Source organism: Apaloderma vittatum, unplaced genomic scaffold, assembly GCF_000703405.1.
Source record: "Apaloderma vittatum isolate BGI_N311 unplaced genomic scaffold, ASM70340v1 scaffold7077, whole genome shotgun sequence".
Lineage (NCBI taxonomy): Eukaryota > Metazoa > Chordata > Aves > Trogoniformes > Trogonidae > Apaloderma > Apaloderma vittatum.
In genome coordinates, this window is record NW_009727775.1 from 3,292 (window position 1) to 16,382 (window position 13,091).

The following is a 13,091-nucleotide window of genomic DNA, read 5'->3' on the forward strand; positions in this document are numbered from 1 at the left end:
TCCCCTACCTGGACAGAGAGGTTCTCCCAGATTCCCCCAACCTCCCACAGTTTTCCATTTCCCAAAGTAAAGAGCTAAATCCTGGGCAAAAGGGCCAATTTTGGGAGCTGGTACCTTGACAAAGGCTGGGGGCCATATCTTCTGGGAGCCATGGTTGAGCAGCAGCTGGACAGTGAGGTGGGGCCGCAGCTCCCTCTTGACGGCCGCCCTCTGCAGCACACAGCCCAGGGGAGTCGATGGCGTTGACGTCAGCCCCGCGCTGCAAGAGGAATCGTGCCAGGGGGGCGTTGGCAGCCCCGCACGCCTTGTGCAAGGGGCTCCTCTGCATCTCATCCCGGGCGTCGATGTCAGCGCCATGGGCAGCCAGGAGCTGGCAAAACTGTAGGCAGCCCTCTCCGGCGCCTGGTGCTTGCCCACAGAGGATGCCGAGGGCTGTCTCCTCCCGCCCACTGTGCGTGTCGACGTGCGCCCCATGACGCAGGTAGAGGCAGGCGTGGTCACGAAGGCAGTGCCTGGCCGCCACGTGCAAGGGCGTCTCCCCATCATCCTCGCTGGGCAGGTTGACGATGGCCCCGTGTCTCACCAGGAGCTTGGCACATCTGCGAAGAGATGGGGAGGCTGGGGGTGTGGGGGATATGGGTGTGCACTGCCCAGGTGGGTTTTGAGGGGCCACAGGTGATGATGGGGTGGGAGGTGACGTGGGATGAGGGTGGGGGGTTATTCTGGAGCTGGGTTGCACAGGGATTGCAGCACTTGAGCATTTTGGGAAAGAGCAGCAGAAGGTGGGAGGGGTGAGCCTGTGCCCTGGTGTCCACCGTGGTGGTGGTAACGACGGTCATTTGGGCACTGTCTCTCCCTTGCCTTGACCAAGATAACTCATGAATGGTCATCCTGGATCATCATCATTCATGAATGGTCATCCCTGGCTGTCCTTGACCACCTTGACCATCTTAGACCCACCAGGGAATGGTGACCCTTGTCCCAGCTGTGCCGGTGACTGGGCAGTGCCGGGAACAGTGCCTGTGGTTAGCCATACCAAATGGGTCTCTCCTAGCTGGTGAAGGGTGAGGGATGTACCCAGCCATGACGAGGAAATATGGAGTGATGGGCCCCTTCCTTCCATCAGTTTGCCAGCTGCAATTTCATCTCCCAGCTTGGGTGCAGCCCTGGAGTGTTATGGAGCTGATCTATACAATCCCATCCCTTGGCTGACATCCACAGAGCTTCTCAACTGAAAACATCCTAAATTGCTGCCTCCACCTTAATCCAGGCTGAGACCAAGCTGACACGGTGGGGAACTCTTGATAATCCCTCCATGCAGCAGAAGAGCTCGATATGGGTTTGCTTGGATATAAAAATAGATTCTTCTTCTTGCATTAAGGGACCCAAACACCTGTGTTGGGCTCCTGCCCCACAGCGAGGACTAAAGGATTGTGTTTTCTGCCTATCCTGAAAATAAAAACCTTTGCAGGTGGTTTAAGCCTGTGGAAGTGAGTTTTGCTGGCTTGTTTGGCACCTGGTGATGATGAAGTAGCAGCATCTGCAGTTCCCAGGAGGAATAAATCAAGGTAAGAAATCCTCCCTGTTTTTAATGGCTGCTCCCACATATATTTCCCTCTAACATCACTGTGTGTGGTTGCAAAGAGAGGTCATGGCTGCTGCGAAGTGGGGATGCCACTTCCCATTGGAGCTTTTCACCTGCATCCTTCTGACAGTGGTTGAGGGTTAAAGATGCCTGGTATGACTTAATGTGTTTGGGTTTGGTTTTTTTCTTTTTTTTTTTTTTTTCTTTTTTTTTTTCCTTTGGTGTTTGCAGTAAATGGATGTGATCAGCCAGTCTAAGCGAATCAAAGTGACTGCTCCATCTCCTGCCGAGAGCTGCTGGGGCCAGCGCAGCTCAACGTCACTGCCCGGGCAGGGCTGTCAGCTGCTGGGTTAGTACATGGAGCTGAGCTCATTGCTGCATGGAGGAGTTGTTTTGTTTTTTTTTTTTTTTGTGGGGTGGGTCAGACCCATGTGCTGTCCAAGCAAGACCTTGAAAATACAGCCATCTTGTGTTTCCCAAAAGATGTTGCTGGGGAGGTGAGAAGTCCTTCAGGAAGCCTCAGTAATGGCTGGCTGGAGTCTGGGGAGGTGTATTGACCGTTAACACTCCCCCCTTCCTCGTCTCTTTTATTTTCCTCTAACACGCTTTTCTTTCAGCTCAGGTGTCACTCGGAGCCCTAAATAAGAATCTGGGCTGATACAGAAGCAAGATGGCGGGGGGCTGTGGGGGAGTGGAGTCCCAGCCTGATCCCTTCCTTCAGCAGAAGGGATGGGGAAGAAAAGGAGCCCCCAGGGAGGAGGGGTGGTGTTGGGACACTGTTGTTTTTTTTTTTTCCTGGCCTGGATGAATGCTAATTTATGTGGGGAAAATAATAATAGTAAAATAATAACAATAATAGTCTATGTGAATCTTTCTGGACTTGCAGCATCACCTCCCTGAGGTTTGATAGGAGCTGGTGAGACATTCTTTGCCCTTGGCAGTTCAGGATCTGTGAATACCTCCTTGGACTGCTTTTCCCATGTATATGAAGCCTGAGTTTGCCAGGAAAAAAAATTTGCAGGACCTGTGGGAAGAAGCTGTTTCTGCATCCTTTGCAGATATAGTGCTCCTAGGTGCTGCTGACCCTTGCTGGGGGTCCCTGCCACGGATGCTCTCTGCTGGAGATGCAGTTGTGGGTGAGTGGATTGAGCATGGGGTTGTGGCAGCCCCAAATCCTCAGATCCTTACTTTACAATTCTCCTTTTACTTTAAAACATGCTGAATCCCTTTCTCAAGCATCGGCTTTTTTGAATGAGTGTTTTTGGCAGATCTTGTCTGCTGCTGGTTGGTGAAACTTCATAGGAGTGGGTCTGTTGCTGGAGCAGATCACACCACAGTTTCATCGTGTTTACTGGTCTTAAAGCATCTCTGCTTTTGCCCCTGGCGAGGAGGTGGTTGTGCTTGGAGATCCTGGGTGCAAACAACGTGCTGGTTTTGGCAAGCACTGCGTAAACAAGAGTGCTCAGGCTGAAGGTTTACACCTGCATGGGTGAGACAGAGGGAATATCCTCCTGCCCTTAATTTCCAGGTAAAGGGTGACACACCGTGGGTTTCCTGGGGAAGCTGAGAGCTGTGCCCAGCCTAGAGCCCTTGCTCTGCTGTGGCGTTTTCCCTCACTGAGAGTGAGGTGGGAGTTGAATTTCTCTTGACTTCCTGCTAGGCATTCCAAATATTCCTCCAGAGATACCAGAGTGGAAATGCCACCCTTCCCAGATGCTATTTTCCAGAAGGGTTATTCTTACTTATTATCAAGTTCAGTGGCTAACTTGTTGGAAGAAACCCAAGCTGGTTTACGTTGAATTTTCCCCCTGGTTACTCCTCCTTCGACAAAGAGGGAATGTTAGTGAGGGGCTATAAATAAGGGGTGATCTCCTCCCTCCAGTTAATGCGAATCGCAGGCTTCCATGAGGGGCACGTGCCTCCTGTTTGGATGTATAGGGCATCAGCAGGTGCTGGGTAGATGCTGTTCATATTTGCTGGTTATGTGTTCTTATTTTAGCCTCTAGTCTCTGCTCACGAGCTCATACACTCTAGCACTTGACCAACATTTCTGGCTTCTTGCATTTATTTATTTATTTATTTACTTATTCATTAACATAAATATGACTTATTTATAAACATTCTGTTGTTCACCATCAGGTTAGACTAAAATCCCATCAAATAAGGCTCAGTGATCACTCGCTGCTTTTTGAGGGCTCCCCTCCAGTTTTCTGGGAATAGTGCAAGAAACGAGGGGTTTGGTTCAGCAGAAATTCAGGCACAGGGTGGCAAAGCAAACCAGTTTCTCTTCCACCCAGCCTGGTACCATCAACCTTGCCAAGCTCACTGGTGGCAGTGATACCCTCAAAAAGCCTCACACAGAGCTCTGCCTAATTTTGACTCATTTAAACTCCCAGACCTTTCCTAACTCATTCGCAGGTGATGGGTTAACATACAAAAATGTCTCCTTGCTTGGACAAGTCACTTGTTAGGTTAAAGTCACATTAATTTGTGATAACTGATGTTAGTACTACAGGTTTGACTTGCGCTGGGGTACTGGCTCAAATAAATGGGACAAAATGATTTGGAATTTTTATTACTTTATCAACAGAGTTGGGGCAGACGTTGATGCAACATTGGGCAGGACATGCCCATTGCCCTCCCCGGCCGTCTCACTGGCTCCTGCTGGTCATGGCTCCCAGCATCCCAGCAGGATGCTGCTCAGTTTGGGATGAAAAATTCTCTGGGCTGGGAAAGCAGGATTAATCTTGGAATGGGATGCGATGAATAACCAGCAGGAGGAGCAGGGGGTTGGGGCAGTGGAGGCTGGAGAAAAATTCCTGTCTCAAAAACCCACTCAGGCCTGCAGTTTTCGAAAGAAAAAATTTGTTTAGTTTTTTTCCTTTTCTTTTCTCTCCTTTCCTGCACCCTTTCCTCCCTGGGGCTGGAGTGAGGCTTTCCCATCCTCTGCTTGCTTATTTTTTCCCTTGTGGTATCTCTCAATCTATAGGTGATTTATTCCAGGGTTGTTCCCATTTAGAAAAATGTTGTTCCCCAAGCTTGGCTCTGAATGCAAGCCTGCTTCTCTTTACAAGATGACAAACTTTTTGGGCACCACAAGCCACCTGGTGAACTCTGGCAGTGCTGATGCCAAGGGCTGGTTGTGCCGGTGTGAATGCCAGCCTGGGAGCATCGCTCTCTGCACAGTCTCTTTACGAAAACTTTGTGAGCTGTAGATTCTCGTCTATATGAACCCTCATTTTCTCAAGTCAGCTTGGTGAGTAGTTTCTCCGAAGAGTAGGGCCAGGCGTTGGGTTGTGTATCTGCTCTTGGGCTCTTTATATCTTGCTCGAGGCCCATTAAGGAGCTGGTCTTTCCAGCCACAGGGATGAGTTTCCGAAATGATGGTACCAAACGCTCTGAATTTTTTATTTTAGAAATGCTGAACAGAGCAGAGGACAAGGTTTAGCACTAGATGATGCTAAATGCTGGCTTTTAAAATCTGTTGGGTTTTCTTTTTTTGCTTTTTTTGTTTTTTTTTTTTAGTAATGCTTTTTTCCCGGAGCCAGAAGGGCAGCATGTCCTCATGATGCTGAAATAGCTGGAGGGTGCCTCAGGGCCAGGTCCATCGATGGCAAATTAGTGCCCATCTCCATTTGGGAGCCTTGCTATCTTGCTAGCATTGCCTTTTTAGTATCTGTCTTCCTGCCTGGCTCCTGTTTTCTGCTAATTCTTCCCATGATGAGCTATCCTCAGCTAACATCCCCTAAGCAAAAGCCATCTGCAGAGCTGGCAGCTCTGTGTTTGCTCCCTATCCCATTGGGCCCCTCGGTCACCAACTCTCCTCCTGCATTGACTCATCCCAACATCCATCTCCCATCCCTCTGAGCTGCAGTCTCGGAGCCAGAAAATAACTCTGATTTCAGCTCACAGGGTACAGAGGAAGCTTGGAGCACAGGCACTGCTCAGCCATAAACCCAAATTATACAGAGATAGGGGTGATATCTTCTTCTGTCATCACCTGGCTTGATGATGCTTTCATCCCCACATCGAAGGCTGGAGGAGGTAAGCCCTGGGGGATTTCTCTCCAGGCAGGCTCTCCCTGGTTGCGCGGGAAACCTGGGATCTTCAGAGAGCTTTTTCCATCTGACATATCTGCAGGAGCTCTCTCCAAACGCGGCACCTTCGCCATTCCTTCTGCTGTGGGTACTGCGATGGGAGGCAAGGGCTGCATCCCCCATCCCTGCGATGAGCCTTCACACTGCCCCGTGCCTGCTCTTCCCCCCGGCACCGCCAGGAGAGTTGAGACTCTTCCTCTCCCCCTCAATTATTTTTATTTTATTTTTTTTCGGGGTGCCAATAAAGGCAGACTCCTTTAATCATCCCAGCTTTAAGAGGAAAACGGGAGAGCGCCAGGGAGAGAGTGCAGTGAATTTAGAGACTCATCTTACCCCACCATGTTAATTATCTCTGCTGTAAAAAAGAGGTCAAGGAGAGGAACTCTACTAAATAGGCCGACGTTGGCATGAACAGCTCCTAAAGTGAAGAAGGTAAGACTGAACTTTACTGGAACTTTTTTTTTTCCCATCTCTTCAAAAAGCTCCTAGATTAAAGCTCTGATATCTTTTTTGTTGAAATCTCATGGATTCTGAAGCTCAAATGGCTGGAAGGAAGCCCAGATAATTTTTTTTTATCCCAGTCACTGAGAGGCTCAAAGGTTTTAAGTCCTGCCCCCATGGTGAATTGCCGAGTATATGGGAATACAGAAGAACCCGGCACATAGGTGTTCTGGCCATTGTTATCAAGAGGGAGAAAAATAAAATAGCTCTCTATGTAGGTCAATGACCTGCTCTTTATTGTCAGTAAAAAATTAAGGATGACCTAAAATCTACTACTCAATAAAAAAAATAATAAAATAAAAAAAAGGCAAGGTAAAGTAGTCTCCCCCTAATCAAAGAGGAAATGTTTGTGTTACCTAAAGCTTGACCTCCTCAGTCTCTAACTTTGGCAAAGTCTTTGCGATTTAAAAGCAGTGGTCGAAACCTCAAAACCTGTCTGAAATGTCTATTAATTTTTGATCTTTCAAGGGAGTTGGCTTAGTTATTGTAGAAGCCCCCGTAGCGCCGGGTAGCGTAGTTAAGGGTCTCTCAGCATTTCCATTATAAAGCCCCAATATTTGAGGGCTTATAACTCAGCTGTTTCCACGTTGTGTCTGTCTGACCCCCATGTTGCAGTTAGCTGGCTCACCCGCCATCCCCCTCCATCCTTCTAGGGGGAAAAAACACGAAAATCAGTGGCAACAGCTCATTTTCAACATATATATGTGTATATAGGTATGGACAAAAAAGGGCTGCCTGGACCTCTCTGGACCGTGAGTTCCCCTCCATGCACGGACCTGGTTTTGAGCTGGTCTCATCTCTATGGGGAAAGAGCGAGTCAGTGAAGCCTAAAATACCCCCAGGGGGCTTTTAGGATGGCTTGGAGTCTGGAGACTTGAAGGTCAAAAAGGGAGCTCAGGTGAAGGAATTAAAACCAGCTCCTTATCAATGATGACCGCTGCTTGTAACATCTCCCTTACCCATCTCACTCCTTCCAACCCTCATCACACCAAGGATGCATTTGATTAATCCCTAGATTTTTGGCTGAATCGAAATTTAATTGATCTTTGACTTTTTTTTTTTTTTTTGCTGTCTTGCAGAGACTCCTATTTATAAGCCGTGCTTGAGATATTTACGTCTGCAAACCTTTTCATTTCTGGCTGCTTTTCTTTTGAGGAGCTTTTTCCCTGACACCTGGCCCACGATACATCGGAGCTGTATGGGGAACCTTGTCTTCGACACCTATTCCTAGTTAAGCTTGCTCCCTGCTGAAAGAGGAGAGGACTGAAGCCCGGGGTGGTTTTTGCTGAAGCCAGCAGGTGATGAAATTTGTTATGGCCTTAAGCAGTTGCATCAGGATATCAATGGGCTGAGCTGTTTATAGAAGAAAAAAAAAAATCCCAATTCCCTAGTTTAATGATTCAGGCACTTAAAGTCCTACCAAGACATGCATGTGTGAAAGAAAAGCTTATTTTTTCAAGGCAGTGTTTATGTCCATCTCTGTGTGATGTTTGAGAAGGAGCTAGAACCCTGATTGGCACCAACATCCCCCATGGATGGGGTAAGTGTGGGCTGAGGAGTGCAGGAGGTTGGGGTGACCCACGCACCCCCTGACCAGAGCTATCCCGAGCATCTCCTGAGGGAAAGTGAGCTGGCCCTGGGATGCAAGACGTAGTATCTTAGGATAAATCACCAGAAAAGAGGAGAAAGGAAAAGCACATGGAGGCAGCGTGTGTTTACCAGCAGTAGGAGGATGTTGACGGGTCCAGGAGGAACCCTCTGCTTACCCCAGGGAGCCTTGGTTGGTGCAGAGGTGCAGCGGGGCCAGACCCTTGTCGCTCCGCAGGTTGGGGTCAGCCTTGTGCTCCAGCAGCAGCTCGACGCAGTCGGTGTGACCCCCTAGGCAGGCTTCGTGGAGGGGCCCAAGCCCCCCTGGTGCCAGGTCGGAGTCGGCCCCTCGGCGGAGGAGGTGGCGCAGGCAGGCGGTGTGACCCCGCCGGGCGGCGAGGCAGAGCGGGGTGCTCAGCTCCCGCTTGTACTCCAGCGACCACAGCCCTGCGGGAAGGACAGAGCGGGGCTGGTGCCTGGGGCTGACCCCCTCCCACACTAGGGACCCCCTCCCACACTAGGGATCCCCACAGGATTTGCTCAGAGGATGTTCCCACCCCCAGGGCACCAGTTTTGTGAATAAACTGCATCAACATGCCACTTTTGTGCTTTTTTTTTTTTTTTTTTTCCCTTTCTTTCAGGTCCCTGGTAATTTCAGGGCTTTCAAAGAGCCTGGTTGTGGTTGGTGGCTCCTCTGACACTAAGTGGAGAAAAACTCCCTCAGAGTGTGCACACCCATGAGCTGGGTAAACCAACACTTTGGATTTTAGCAGGAGGTAAAAAGCAGCTCATGAATTCCCAACCTGCAACCAGGGGAGTTAAAAACTGTCTTGGCTGGGACTGGGCTGGACCTAAAGGCACCCAAGCTAAGTAAGGAGTATGTTGGGTGGGTGATGCAGGGCTGGGCACTTGGGCTGTGTTGGGTTTGGGCACAGCTAAGTATTGCATTTCTTGAGCAGCTCCAGAATCTCTGGGACCATTCAGTAGCTGCACAGTGTCCGGTGAGCATCTGGGACCCTGGGGAGCATCTGGGGTTGCAAGGCACCAAGTACCACCACTTTGGGAGCATCATCTTCCTCCCAGATAGGACCAGGCTGCTCTTCCTGAGCCCCTGCACAGGGAATTTAGGCTGCCAGCCCTTTTGTAAGCATGCCTAAGCCACCGAGCACCCCATCCCAACCTGAAAAAAATCACCTGGACATGCACTTTTTTTTTTTTTTACACTTCCCTGTCCCTCCGGTGAGTTAGTATGTGCAGAAGAGAAGAAAATAATAAAAGTGCTGAATATTTATAGCCAGGGCTGTTGAGCACAGTCAGCTAGCCAGAAACCAGCCACCTTGGGACAGGCTCTGTAAAGAGAGAGTTAGGCACTTAAATGCATGGCGTGTCTCCTAATTATGGTTAGTAAATACCTGTTGTTGTTTTAGTTTTTCTGGGCTGGTCTTTAAAGAGAAAGTACCTGAGAGTCCGTAAGACGCTTGGCTTTTCACCTGCCACTCCAGCTCATTTTTACTGATCTCAAAAACCAGGTTGACATCTTGATAGTATCGATCAGTCAGGACCTCGAGGCTTCTCAGGTCTCCTGTGACCAGGGCTGTGTAATACTTGGTGGCAGGAACATGAGCTGTTAGAGGATGTTCCGAATCCAATTTGGGGCAAATCTTTAGCTTTTCTGTTACAGGTTCCGGTAACTCTCCCATTCCAGTGCTTCCCGTGTGAGTAGGTCCTAGCTGGGAGGATAGATGGGCTTTTATAGTTCATTGTTTCCAACCTCCTGGGCTCATTGTCTAATTATAATCCAGTTAAGGCTCTATTGTCGTTGTATTTATAACTCTGGCAGGGTCAGATGATAACTGGCAGGAGATACAATGAGGGTCAGACGGTCACTGGGCTGTGTTGTGGCAGCACCTCTTGGATTAAATTGCCGGTTTAATTGCAGGTAGGAGCTTGAGATGTGGGGTGGTTAGGCTGGGAGGACAATGGTACCTACAGATTAGGGGGTAAAAAAAAAATACATAAAAAATTTAGTCATCTCCTGTCTATATAACCTGATTTGTGTGCTCTGAGAAGTGTGATTTTTTTTTTTTCCCCCTACCTAATGCTCTTGTTGTGTTTGTTATTTTTTTTCTTCTTATTTTCTTTAAGGCACTAATACCTGTTTCCAGTCTTATGGTTGCTACAAGGAGAAATCTCCATCAAATTAGTAGCCAACATGACACAGGCTGACACATCCCTGCAGGGGTGCAGAGCACTTGGCAAAGGCCATCGAGGGACAAATCCTGCTGGGGCTTTGGCGCAGGGGCAGCCGCTCTCCTCGCCAATGCCTTGCAGAGGAGAGAGAAAGTGCTCAGTCTCTGCTGCCATTTAAGCACAGGGACAGATGCCAGCAGAGCTGCCCTGAGGCTTGTAGCTCCTTTCCTCAAGGTCACGGGAGAAGTCTGCGGCAGGGACGAGAATAGACCTTGGCATCTAGTGACCTGGAGGCTCTGGGTGATGCGGGGCCCCCCTCTGCCAGCCCTCCTGCCCCACCTCTCTAGGGAATGAACATCATGGATATGAACCTCAGGATCGTGGTGGATGTGAACCTCGGGATCAACCAGATAAAAGCAACCAGATATGGAAGGACTGACAAAATGCTTTGTGATTGCTTGAGTGTGGAGTAAACCTGGGGCTGGAAGAAATGTTGGGGTTCTTCTCCATAGCCCCCTGCAAGTGGGGACCTTGCTGGGCTCCTCCAGGTGACCATGAGCATCATTGGGCCAACCCTGGGCCAGCGCATCTGCACTGCAAGAGTCACCTGAGGTTTCTTTATGGGTTTCCTTGGCATGGCTGCAGTGACATCGAGCTGTCTGGCCCCAGAGACCACAGGAAGAGCATAGAGACACAAAAAAAATCTGTTTGTCCATCCAGGATGGGGTTGTGCTGAGCCAGGTGGGGTCTGACTTGTGTAAATTAATCCCTCGTGTGAAGGACCCACTGCCCTGAGGTCCCTGTTCACCAGCAGCTGCAAGTGGGAGATAATTTGAGGTCTGCCTAGGTGGTCTTTCCCATTTTCTTTCTCCCCCTGAACTCAAGGCTGTCCTTCCCACCATGCTGGCTGCCCATAACTGCTCAGTGGGATCAAGCCTCCAAATCTTCTCGTTTTTTTTATCACTTGTTGCTATTCTGCTACCTTTCTGTGCCCCTTCAGCCTTTCGGTGTCAACTGAATCCCCTTCTCCGAGCATCGCTTTGGTTTGAAAAACAGCCTTGTTATCCCCTGCAGTCCCTCAGCCTGCGCAGGAGAATGTTTGGAGACCTGTGGAGCGGCACAGACTGGGATCGTTTTCCCCAGGGTCTTGTCCTGGGTCGTGTTTCCTCAGCCCTGGCTGGCTTTCCCTCTCTGCTCGTTAGCAGCCCTGTAATATTTTTCAGTGGTGCGGAGGAAGCCTGCCTTCACGTGCTGAGGGCATCGCCTCCTCACGGCACGGACCACCTCCCGCGCTGGAAGCCGGGTAAATTTAGCAGGGAGTCTAGACCTTCTCGGTCAGACGTGAGCTAATTTTGCAAAGGGGGTGTGTATGTGCATATACGTGTGTGTCTGGCATTAAACTGCTGTTGAGAATGTGTTGAAATACCCTGTGACCCCTTCCCATGAGCCTTTTAATCAGTGTCTATTTGCATATAACACTCACTTCTTGGGTCATGGTAATGACAGGATTAAGAGCATCGCTGATGGAGGAGGTTAAAAATAGCCAGGGCCAGCAAAAGTAGAAAGAAAAAGTCCTCTTGTAGCTGAGTGGCACATAGAAACGCACGAGCCCGAGCTCCTGCCAGTCAAGTCAAGTGCTTTTTCCACTGATGAGTGGAAAGTGATGTCAGGGTGAAATGATACTTCTCTGTTAAGGGAAACGCTGCTGTACAGGCAGGAGTGATTTACTGCGGGGAGGAGACAGCAGCCGGGACACACATGGAATACCCTGGGGCTGTCCAGGAGAGGGGAATAAGCCCCTGGTTGGGTTTTGAAGGAAAACAATGGATTTGAACTACTTATAAACTGTTTGTTGCCTTTGGGCAGCGATTTTGTGTGGTGGGGGAAGGCTGGGACCCACAGCCCTACCCTCTCTTCTGCCACTGCTGTACTGCACAGCCTTGGGTGCATCACCTCTCCTCCCAGCAGCAAAATCCCCATGCCTCGAGACCTCAAGAATCTGGAGGTCTGATCCTGCAGCCACGTCATCCTGATGTGTCCTTATTTTGGTAGAGGTGTTCCTATAGGCAGCATCGGGCCCCAAACCTTGGTGAGGTTGAGCACTTCATTAGCAGTAGCCTTGCACTCATTAATCTCTGACGCGGGGGTAGCATCTTAACCTTCTTCCTGCATAAGACTGTTTGCAGAGTACACCTCATTTAACAAAACATTAAGCATTTTACTTCCTCAGATCAAGTGTATCTATTAATAATGACTGAAATTGTCTGCGCCGGCTTCACATTACGAGGAAAACTCATTCCTGGCACATGAAAGAGCACGATACACAGAAGCAAAATGAATTCAGCGTGAGCTTGTTCACCAAGTTAAGCTGCCACTTAACAACTTAGTCCACACACCAGGGAGATTTCAGCCCGTAATAATTTGCCCTGACATTCCAAAAAATCCTCATGAGGCTGCCTTAAAAAATCCGTCGAGTCCAGATGTGCCCGTGCTGAGAGCTCCTGGCGTTGCCACCGTGATTTACAGCTGCCCTCCGGCACTGGGAAATGGCGTTATTTTTTAAATTTTTTTTTTTTTTTTTTTTTCCCAGGGAAATCTCCAGCGTGATGAGGGAGCCCAAGGGCTGGAAGCCCACAGCACTGCCTCCTCCAGCTGCTCTCCAGCGTGGATTGCGATGTGTGACTGATTTAAAGCTTACGCCCCTGCTGACCCTCTAAAATCATTAAAACGAGCTGAGCAGTGGAGCTCCCTGCCATGGCTGTGTCCCACCCCTGGCACTCCGGTGGGATGGGATGCTGTGCCCGGGACTGGGAGGTGGGCAGATGGGTTGGCGAAGCCACCGTGCTGTGACATAAACCATCGGCTGCCTGAGCCTACCTTGGCGGGACGGCGGCGTGAGGGCAGCTCTCCCGGGCGATGCTTGCTCCTTCCCCCTGGGCACCAGCCCCGGCCAGACAGCGTGGGACAGGAGGTTCAATGTCCTTTCTCAGAGCCAGGTGCCACCTTGCAAACAGCCAACCTGTTGCCAAAAACATCCCCACGTTTATATTTTCAGCCCTCTCCCCGCCTCCCCACTCCATGTGACGGCGCTGCCCAGTTATGTGGCTGAGCGAGGCGGGCCGGGGTGTGGG

The 13,091-nt window shown here is 49.8% G+C and overlaps 2 protein-coding genes across 2 annotated transcripts in view; both read right to left on the reverse strand.

Moving 5' to 3' along the window:
* Positions 1-9,470, reverse strand: part of LOC104277226 (ankyrin repeat and SOCS box protein 18-like) — an 11,156-nt gene extending 1,686 nt beyond the window's left edge. Inside the window, 4 exon segments of the mRNA XM_009873805.1 lie at positions 115-232; positions 234-599; positions 7,950-8,217; positions 9,230-9,470. Coding sequence (XP_009872107.1) covers positions 115-232; positions 234-599; positions 7,950-8,217; positions 9,230-9,470 — 993 coding nt within the window.
* A 263-nt stretch (positions 9,471-9,733) lies between these two features.
* Positions 9,734-13,091, reverse strand: part of IQCA1 (IQ motif containing with AAA domain 1) — a 114,294-nt gene continuing 110,936 nt past the window's right edge. Inside the window, exon 20 of the mRNA XM_009873806.1 lies at positions 9,734-9,756. Within this exon, the coding sequence (XP_009872108.1) occupies positions 9,734-9,756 (23 nt within the window). The remainder of the gene's footprint in view (positions 9,757-13,091) is intronic.